Below are 10,493 nucleotides of genomic sequence, written 5' to 3'. Positions count from 1 at the left end.
TTTTGCAGCGCACTGTGTGTGGAGCCTGAAACAGTTATACGGCCTGGAAAGGTGATTTCACGGCAGGGAGGGGCTCTACACATGTTTGTATGCAGCTGAAGCTGTAGCCATGGAGAAACCTGAGGATTCCCGCCCTGTGGAGGAACCGTGGAAACGTGGTGACTGTGGGAAAGGCTTCCGTGTCCCGTCTGCCCTGGAGATTCATCGGCGCAGTCACACCGGGAGAGGCCATTCTCCTGTCCTGTCTGCGGGAAGGCCTTCAAACATTCCTCCCACCTGTTGGCCCACCAGCAGAACCACACGGGGGAAAGGCCCTTCAGCTGCCCAGAGTGCGGGAAGGCCTTCAGCACATCCTCCCATCTGCTGACCCACCAGCGGGTCCACATGGGGGAAGAGGCCCTTCAGCTGCCCCGAGTGCGGGAAGGCCTTTACCCAGGCTTCCACCCTGCTGACCCACCAGCGGGTCCACACGGGGGAGAGGCCCTTCAGCTGCCCCGAGTGCGGGAAGGCCTTTACCCAGGCTTCCTCCCTGCTGAGGCACCAGCGTGTCCACACGGGGGAAAGGCCCTTCAGCTGCCCTGAGTGTGGGAAGGGCTTCAGACATTCCTCCACCCTACTGACCCACCAACGGGTCCACACGGGGGAGAGGCCGTTTACTTGCTCTCAGTGCGGGAAGGGTTTCACCTGCTCCTCCCATCTGCTGACCCACCAGCAGGTCCACATGGGGGAGACGCCCTTCACCTGCTCTCAGTGCGGGAAGGGCTTCAGGTATTCCTCCCACCTGCTGAGGCACCAGCGAGTCCACACAGGGGAGAGACCATTCAGCTGCCCCGAGTGTGGGAAGGCCTTCAGCAATTTCTCCACCCTGTTGGCCCACCAGCGGGTCCAAATGGGGGAGAGACCATTCACCTGCTCTCAGTGCGGGAAAGGCTTCACCTGCTCCTCCGCCCTGCGGAGCCACCAGCATGTCCACACGGGGGAGAGACCCTTCAGCTGCCCAGAGTGTGGGAAGGCCTTCAGCAATTCCTCCCACCTGCTGACCCACCGACGGGTCCACACAGGGGAAAGGCCCTTAAGCTGCCCTGAGTGTGGGAGGGCTTTTAGCGATTCCTCCTCCCTGCGGAGGCACCAGCGGGTCCACATGGGGGAGAGGCCGTTCACCTGCTCTCAGTGTGGGAAGGCCTTCAGTGATTCCTCCCACCTGCTGACCCACCAGCGGGTCCACACCGGGGAGAGGCCCTTCAGCTGCCCTGAGTGTGGGAAGGCCTTCAGGAATTCCTCCACCCTGTTGACCCACCAGCAGATCCACACGGGGGAGAGGCCATTCACCTGCTCTCAGTGCGGGAAGGGCTTCACCTGCTCCTCCGCCCTGCTGAGGCACCAGCGGGTCCACACGGGGGAGAGGCCCTTCAGCTGCCCTGATTGTGGGAAGGCCTTTACACAGGCCTCCACCCTGCTGAGGCACCAGCGTATCCACATGGGGGAGAGGCAGTTCAGCTGCTCTCAATGCAGGAAGAGCTTCAACTGCTCCTCCCACCTGCTGACCCACCAGCAGGTCCACAAGGGGGAGAGGCCCTTCACCTGCTCTCAGTGCGGGAAGGACTTTAGGTATTCCTCCCATCTGCTGACCCACCGGCGGGTCCACACGGGAGAGAGGCCCTTCAGCTGCCCCGAGTGCGGGAAGGCCTTCAGGTATTCCTCCCATCTGCTGACCCATCAGCGGATCCACACGGGAGAGAGGCCCTTCAGCTGCCCCAAGTGCGGAAAGGGCTTCAGCACATCCTCCACCCTGCTGAGGCATCAATGGATCCACACCGGGGAGAGGCCGTTCACCTGCTCTCAGTGCGGGAAGGGCTTCACCTACTCCTCCCAGCTGCGGAAGCACCAGCGAGTTCACGTGCCATCGCAGGGGGATTGAAGGAGTGAAGGCTGAGTGCCATTATCGATTGGACTACCAACCCATTTCCGGGGACTCCCGGGTTTGAATCCCGCCATGACAGATGGCAGAATTGGTATTCAGTCAGAAATGTGGAGTTCGAAATTTAACAATGAGACCGTTTCAGGGAGGGGGTGGTGCAGGGGAGAAAGCCCCCATCTGATTCCGTCTCCCTTGTTAGGGAAGGGAACCGCCATTGTGGGAAAGGATTCACTCAGTCGTTCCAGGGGAGAAACTTACTTGGAGACAGAGTATGCGTTGAAATTGCTGAGTGAGGCAATACTTCCTCCGGGTTACGGCGGTACCAAGGATCCAGTTACAAAGGGACAACTTGGTGCTGGCCAATATTAAAGACAGTGGGGGGACGGGGGAAACAGGGGAGGTGTGGTGTGTGCACTTTCACCTTGAGCTCAAAAAGCAACTTCTTTTTCTCTGCCTTTTTGCTGGGGGGATCCAAAGCTGTAACAAAGTTGGGTTGCAATAAAGGATACCTGAACTTACCACCGGGCTCAGACTCTCATTGGAAGCTTTGAGCTCCAAGAGGTTTTTGTTTTAAAGCTGCTTATTTCTTTCAGCCTCCTGCAGTAAGTTTAGAACATAGAACAATCCAGCGCAGAACAGGCCTTTCGGCCCTCGATGTTACGCCGACCTGTGAACTATTCTCAGCTCGTTCCCCTACACTATCCCAAAATCATCCATGCGCTTATCTAAGGATTGTTTAAATCTCCCTAATGTGGCTGAGTTGACTACCTTAGCAGGTAGGGCATTCCACTCCCTTACCACTCTCCGTGTAAAGAACTTGCCTCTGACATCTGTCTGAAAGCTATCACCCCTCAATTTGTAGTTATGCCCTCTCTTGAACAAGGGCACAACATTTGCAATCCTCCAGTTCTCAGGTACTAAACCCGTCGATAATGATGACTCAAATATCAAAGCCAAAGGCTCTGCTATCTCCTCCCTCACTTCCCAGAGAATCCTCGGATAAATCCCATCCAGCCCAGGGGACTTGTCTACTTTCACTCCTTCTCAAATTGATAACACCTGTGCGTAACTAACCTCAATCCTTTCGAGTCTAATGTCTCATATCTCATTCTTTTCCTGAGTGAACACCAATGAGAAATGTTCATTTAGCACCTCTCCGATCTCTACAGTGTCCACACTCAACTTCCCACTTCTGTCTTTGACTGGCCCTATTCCTACCCTAATCATCTGGGCAGCACGGTGGCACAGTGGTTAGCACTGCTGCCTCACAGCACCAGAGACCCGGGTTCAATTCCCGACTCAGGCGACTGACTGTGGAGTTTGCACGTTCTCCCCGTGTCTGCGTGGGTTTCCTCCGGGTGCTCCGGTTTCCTCCCACAGTCCAAAGATGTGCGGGTCAGGTGAATTGGCCATGCTAAATTGCTCGTAGTGTTAGCTAAGGGGTAAATGTAGGGGTATGGGTGGGTTGCGCTTCGGCGGGTCGGTGTGGACTTGTTGGGCCGAAGGGCCTGTTTCCACACTGTAAGTAATCTAATCTAATCTAATCCTTTTATTCCTCACAGACCTATAGAAAGCTTTAGGGTTCTCCTTTATTCTATTTGATAAAGACTGCTCGTGTCCTCTCTTTGCTCTTCTTAACTCTCTCTTTCAATCCTTCCTCGGTGATCTGTAATTCTCTTATCGCCTCATCTGTACCATCTTGCCTCATCAACACATAAGCCTCATGGAACAGCATCATAAGACACAGAACTTGTATCAAAAGATCAGTGTCATGCAACTGATCGAATATATTGAACAAACTGAGATAGTCTTCATCTCTTAGAATGGGTGCGGACTTTGGTTCATTAATATGTAACAGTGTTTTTGAGATGACTTAAGCTTTTATAAAAAACAGACATCTCTGCTCAGACAATGCAATGAAGGTGTGAGATTTGAGTCTGTCAGTATTCCAACCTTGAATCAGACTTGTTCTGTTTCCAAAGTCGGAATTTGTAAAATATTATATGCATTGACTGCCTGCAGTTTGTGTGCTTTTTGAATAAAATTGAATGTATCTGCAAATATAATTTTGCCAATACAATTTCACCCCATAAAGTAGTGTGTGTGTGCATGAAAGAGTGTGCATGTGAGTTTGTGTGTGTGTGCACAGAAGTGTGTGTGTGTATGCTTGGAAAGTGAGAGTGTGATGGAGTATGAGGCTGCGAGTGTGAGAGAGTGTTGAGGGGTGTGTGTCTGTGTCTGTCTGAGAGGTAGAGTATGTGTGTGAGGGAGAGGCTTAATCAAAGCAAGGGGTTGCATTTTTGCTAAAACAAGGACTTGTACAGTTGGGCCATGGGTCGTGTTAGAGAACAGACAGACATGGGGGGTGGGGGAGCAGAGGTGGGGGCTGTTCAGGTACATAGTTCTTTGGAAGTTGCATCATTGCTCGACAGGGTGGTTAAGGCGGCATTTCGCAACATTGCCTTCATTGTTCACACCATTGAGTATAGGAGTTGGGACATCATGTTGAGGTTGTACAGGATGTTGGTGAGGCCACTTTCAGAGTACTGAGTACAGTTCCGGTGGCCCTGTATTAGGAAGAATAATATTAGTGAGGGTTTAATAAAGATTTACCAGGATGTTGTAAGGACTGGAGGGTTTGAGTTATAAGGAGAGGCTGGGACTTTATTCATTGGAGCACAGGAGGTGGGGGGGGGGGGAGGTGACCTCATTGAGATTAATAAATTCATGAGGAGTGGAGGTAAGGTGAATAGCAAATGGCTCTTGCTTAGCGTAGGGGAACTCAAAACTAGGGGGCATTTTTTTAAATGTCAGGAGAGAGATTTAAAAGGAAGCGGAGGGGCAACATTTTGAAAGAGGGTGATTTGCATGTGGAATGAACTTGCTGAGGATGTGGTCGATGCAGGTACAGTTACAACATTGAAACAGCATTTGGATGGGTACATGAATAGAAAGGTTTAGAGGGATATGGGCCAAATGCAGGCAAGTGGGACTGGTTTGTATCGGGTTGTGAGTTCATGGAATGCCCTGCCCGTATCAGTGGTGAACTCTCCTTTATGGTCATTTAAGCGGGCATTGGATAGGCATTTGGAAGTTATTGGGCTAGTACAGGTTAGGGAGGATTCGGTCGGCGCAACATCGAGGGCCGAAGGGCCTGTACTGCACTGTATCCTTCTATGTTCTATGTTTAGTTTGGAATCCTGGTCGACATGGACGAATTGGACCGAAGTGTCTGTTTCTGTGCTGTATACCTCTATTGAAACTAATAGAATTCTGAAAGGGGCTTGACAGGATAGATGCAGATGAAATGCTCCTTTGTGGGGAGGGTCATCGAATTCCGACAATGTGGAAGCAGGCCATTCAGCCCATCTATTTCACTCTGGCCCTCTGAACAGTATCCCACCCATACCCAACCCCTTACTCCATATTTCCCATGGCCAAGCCACTCTAACCTGTACATCCCTGGTCACTATGGGTAACTTAGCACGGCCAATTCTCCCTAACCTACACTCTAATCTATAAATTACCTTCTCAAGAATGTAATTTAAGTGCAGAGCTTTTCTAAGAAAAATGTCAGTCAGACTCAACATTGGGACACAGACAGAATTCACACCTATTGTCTCTGCTTATAAACAGGGCAACGTCTCTTCGAAATGTAGATTCATTTAGGTATAACTGCGTCACTTTACATATGAAGATATCCCTTTGAATGTGCCACATCCCTTTGAAATGTAATCTCGTCCATTTGCATCTCTTTATTTGCAAAAATACCCCGTTAAAATGTCCATGTTACTTTAATGTCCATGCACATTACCCCCTTTAGATTATGAGGCCGTTCCGTTAGATGTCGGAATATCTGTTTAAATGGAGCCGTGAGCTTTCCCAATGTAGACAGGGCTCCTCGAAACGTGGCAGTGTCCCCCCCTGCAGCTGCAGAGCGAGACAGGAGAGTTTGTTTTTGTGAATGAGCAGTTGTAGCGCGAGGTGGCTGTTGCTTGGTGACGGTGAGGCTCCCCCGGCCCCGCCCATCCCCCCGTGCAGACGTCACGCGGGGGTGAAGGCGGTTGGGAGGAGAAGTCGCTCGAGCGGGGAAGCGGCGGTCGTTAGGAAAATGGCGCCGTGCGGCCCGGGGCAGACCCCCGTCACTGGTCACCGCCGCCTTCCTGGCGCAGCTGCTGTGTCACGGTCACACCGGCCGGCTGTACAGCAGGCAGGAGCCGGTGACCATTCTGGAGGCGGATGGGGTTAAGGGCCTGCTTGGGAACTGGTCGGCCGCCTGGGTGGTGGAGTTCTACTGGTCGTGGGGCGGCCCCTGTGTCAACTATGGGGCCACCTGGAAGGTACTGGGCCCGGGAGGTGAAAGGTGAGGCAGGTTGTGGGGGGGACGGAGGGGAAGGAATGTGGGGCCTGTCCTGTCATAGTCACATTTTACACTCACTTTCCATCTGCTTTTACTGGCGCTTGTGCTGTTTACCCCTCACTGTTACTTGTACAATTGTTGAGGGTAGTGTGTAAATACTAGTGAAGGATACTATGCACCAGCATGTATATGTTCCTCAGTTATTGAAGGGGCAGGACCTGTTGAGAATGGTTAGTAAAGTATGTGGTGCACTAAGCCTTGTTAACTTGGAGATAGTTTGGTATTTGTAAAAATATACTTTTTTATTATTTAGAATCATAAAGATGTACAGCACATGAACACACCCATTTGGTCCAACCTGTCCATGCCAACCAGATATCCTAAATTAATCTAGTCCCATTTGTCACCACTTGGTTCATATACCCATCCAGATGCCTTTTAAATGCTGTAATTATATCGGCCTCCACTACTTCCTCTCACAGCTCATTCCATACGTGCACCATCCTCTGCATGGAAAAGTTGCCCCTTAGGTACCTTTAATATCTTTCTGCTCTCACCCTAAACCTATGCCGTCTAGTTGTGAACCTCACCCCTATTCTGGGGAAAAGACATTTAAAAAAATGTTGAGCAGCCAGACAAAAGCGATAAAATGTTGAGCCACATGGGGAAAAAGAACTGTGGCTCTACCCTTTATTTCTCCTCTTGGCATTTGAACATTTAACATCTGTCAATAACACCAGCATCGCCACAGAGCACATTGTGTCTGCTCCTCGGTGTGAACAACAGCGCACCTGCTCGCTGGTGTCACCAGTACATTGTCCATGCTCCTCGCTGTCGGCAGAAAAGGAGACATCGCTTATCTCTGTTCCTAAAGGTCTTCCCTTTATTCTTAAAGCTGTGTCCTCTAGTCCTAGTCTCTCCTACCAATGAAAACATCTTCCCAATGTCATTGCACTGTGGGGATGAAGCCCTAGCCTGTCCAGTAATTTCTGGTGGGTGAGACGAGGCCTCAAGGTTAGAGGGAGTAGCTTTCAGACAGAGATGAGGAGGAACTGCTTTTCCCAGAGGGTCGTGAATCTATGGAATAGTCTAGATTAGAGTGGTGCTGGAAAAGCACAGCAGGTCAGGCAGCATCCAGAGAGCAGGAAAATCGATGTTTCGGGCAAAAGCCCTTCATCAAAATCTAGGGAATACTCTGGCTAAGGAAGCAATAGAGGCAGCTTCATTAAGTATATTCAAGATACAGTTGGGTGGGATTTGGCCTGGTTGGGGAATTAAGGGGTTCCTTGTGACAGTGCAGGGAGGAGAAGATGAAACGATGGATAGATCAGCCATGATCTTAATGAATGACGGAGCAGGCTCACTTGCAGCAACTGGAGTGAATCCAGCGAGGGAGCAGACTTTGGGACCTCAGGTATGTGTCTTGGTTACCCGGGTGAGGAGAGACAGAAGTTCAGGTTGGGACTTTTTTCCGTAGCTTGCCAGAGTCTGAGGAGTGACCTTATACACTTTTATATCATCATGAGGGGCATGGATAGGGTAAATAAACATGGTATTTTCCTTTGGATGGGGCAGTCCAGAAGTAGAGGGTAATAAGTTTAGGATCGAGCGTGTGGTGCAGCAACAAGTCAGGCAGCATCCGAGGAGCAGGAAAATTGACGTTTCAGGGAAACTCCCTTCAGGGAAGTGTGTGTGTGTGTGTGTGGGGGTGTGTGTGTTTGTGCGCTGTGAGTATGTTTTTGCATGTGTGCCTGCTTGATAAAGTGTGATTGTGATGGAGTATGAGTCTGCGAGAGGGTGAGAGTTTTGAGGGGGTGGTGTGTGTGTATGTCTGAGAGAGAGCGTGTGTGTATGAGAGGGATATGGATATAAGTGAGGGGTTGCATTTGCTAAAATAAAGGAGGGCAAGACTTGAACAGGTAATGGTAGGGCCCTGGGTCATGTTGTAGAACAGAGACATGGAGGTGTTCAGGTTCATTGTTCTTGAAAGTTACATCACTGGTAGAGGGGGGTGAAGAAGGTGTTCAACACACTAGCCTTCATGGTTCACATGCTGAGTACAGGAGTTGGGACATCATGTTGGAGATGCACACAGAAAGTACGTTACTCAGAGGGTGATAGGTGCCTGGAACGCATTGCCAGCAGAGGTAGGGACGGTAGATTCATTCAAGGTGCATCCGAGCAGTAGGACAGTCGAAGTTTCGGGCACAAGCCCTTCATCAGGAATGATACGTGGATGTTCAGAGGGGCATCAGTGTCCTTCTATGCCAGTTGTCAGACAGGTGCAGCAGGCAATGAGCAAGGCAAGTGGTGTGTTAGCAAGAGGAATTGAGTTCAGAGATGGGAATGTCATCCTGCAGTTAGGGGGTCATTTGAATAAATTCAAGGTTGAGTTAATCTGATTTTTGAACAAGAAAGAAGTGGATGTTTATTGCGGAAGGCAAGAAAATGGTTTTAAGCCCACTTTAGAACAGTTCGAGTCAGACAACACAGAAACAGACCCTTCAGTCCAACTAAACCGTGCTGACTGTGTTCACAAACTAAACTAGTCCCACCTGTGTGTATTTGGCCCATATCCCTCTGAACCTTTCCTATTCACGTACTTATCCAAATGTCTTTTAAACCTTGTTACTGTACCTACATCCACCACCGTGTCTGGACATTGATTCCACACACAAACTACTCTCAAAAAAAAGGCGCTACTCCAGTCTTTTGAAAATCTTTCTTCACTCACCTTCCTCATTTGCTCCCTAATCTTGAAACCCCCATCCTAGGGAAAGGACACCTGCGGTTCACCTCATCTACCCTCCATGATTTTATGAACCTCCTTTTAAGGTCACATCTCAACCTCATGTGTTCCAGTGAAAAAAGTCCCAGCCTATCCACCCAGCTGTAGGTATATTCATATCCAGTTATGAATTGTTCAATGCTGGTGCTGACTCGAAAGACCGAATGGCCTAGTCTTGCTCCCAACTCTCTCACTCTGTGTCCAGGACAGCAAGAGGCCCTAAGTCAGAGGAGCAGAAATTAGGCCATTCAGTCCATCAGGTCTAATCACCCCATTCAATCGTGGCTGCTAGGTTTCTCAACCCCATTCTCCTTTAACCCTTGATACTCAAGAACCTATCTGTCTCAGTTTTAAATATTCCCAGTGACCTGGCCTCCACAGCCTTCTATGGAAATAGATTCCACAGATTCACTGCTCTCTGGCTGAAGAAGTTTCTCCTTTCTAAAAGGACTTCCCTTTACTTGAAGCGCTGCCCTCTGGTCTGAGTCTGTCCTACCAATGGAAACATCTTAGCAACATCCACTCTGTCTGGGCTGTTCAGGATTATGTATGTTTCAATTAGAACCCCCCCCCCCCCCCCCCCCCCGAGTGTGGGTCTTTTAATCAGCATGAACCAGACCATTCAGGATGAGGTACACCAGGGATTGGGGTCAGCAAAATGAGAATGGAGGGAGAGTGTGTGGATTGGAGATTTTCAGCTTGGGAATGAGAGAGAAAAGAGGGTTTGCTATAAATTAGAATTGATCGGATGGGCCAAAGTGTGGTAGATGGAATTAAATTTTGAGAAATTCGAGTTGTTGCATTTTGGTCAAGCAATTCAGGCAGGACTGACAGAGTTAAGGGGAGTGTTGCAGAACAAAGAGACCTTGGAGTGCAGGTTCCATAGTTCCTTGAAAGTGGAGTCTCAGGTAGACAGGATAATGAATGAGGCATTTGGTAGGATGGCCTTTATTGGTCAGAGCATCGAGTAGATGAGTTGGGAGGTCATGTTGTGGCTGTCCAGGATGTTGGTTAAGCCAATTTTGGAATACTGCGTTCAGTTCTGGTCTCCCTACTGTAGGAAAGATGTTATGAAACTTTGAAAGGGGTCAGAAAAGATTTGAGCTATAGGGAGAGGCTGAATAGGCCAGGGATATTTTCCATGGAGCATCAGAGGCTGAGGGGTAAACTTATAGACCTTTGTAATGGGCATGGATAGGGGAGGAAACCTAAGGTCTTTTCCCCAGGGTAGGGGAGTCCAAGAAAACTAGAAGACATATGTTTGAGGTGAGAGCAGAATGATTTAACAGGGGTCTGAGGGGCAATCTTTTCACATAGAGGGTGGTGCATGTATGGCACGAACTGCCAGAGGAAGTGGTGGAGACTGGCACAATTACAACATTTAAAAGGCATATGGATGTCAGTCTGTTCTCAGCTCTGCTGGATTT

General features: G+C 49.6%; 1 protein-coding gene and 1 long non-coding RNA gene across 2 annotated transcripts in view; both read left to right on the top strand.

Annotated features, from left to right (window-relative positions):
* Positions 1-231: 231 nt before the first annotated feature.
* On the top strand, positions 232-2,436 carry LOC132812800 (oocyte zinc finger protein XlCOF7.1-like; the record flags this gene model as incomplete). The annotated part of the gene is given in 2 exon segments (XM_060823018.1): positions 232-393; positions 395-2,436. Coding segments are annotated over 2 exon segments (1,686 nt in total), but the record flags the coding sequence as incomplete, so codon positions are not given.
* Positions 2,437-5,990: 3,554 nt separating this feature from the next.
* The window catches only part of LOC132812802 (uncharacterized), a 22,795-nt gene continuing 18,292 nt past the window's right edge, over positions 5,991-10,493 (top strand). Inside the window, exon 1 of the long non-coding RNA XR_009643787.1 lies at positions 5,991-6,281. This is a non-coding gene — a long non-coding RNA (uncharacterized LOC132812802). The remainder of the gene's footprint in view (positions 6,282-10,493) is intronic.

This window comes from Hemiscyllium ocellatum, unplaced genomic scaffold (genome assembly GCF_020745735.1).
Source record: "Hemiscyllium ocellatum isolate sHemOce1 unplaced genomic scaffold, sHemOce1.pat.X.cur. scaffold_3039_pat_ctg1, whole genome shotgun sequence".
Taxonomy (NCBI): Eukaryota; Metazoa; Chordata; class Chondrichthyes; order Orectolobiformes; family Hemiscylliidae; genus Hemiscyllium; species Hemiscyllium ocellatum.
The sequence above is the reverse complement of the archived record's forward strand: the minus strand, read 5'-3'. Positions and strand labels throughout refer to the sequence as shown.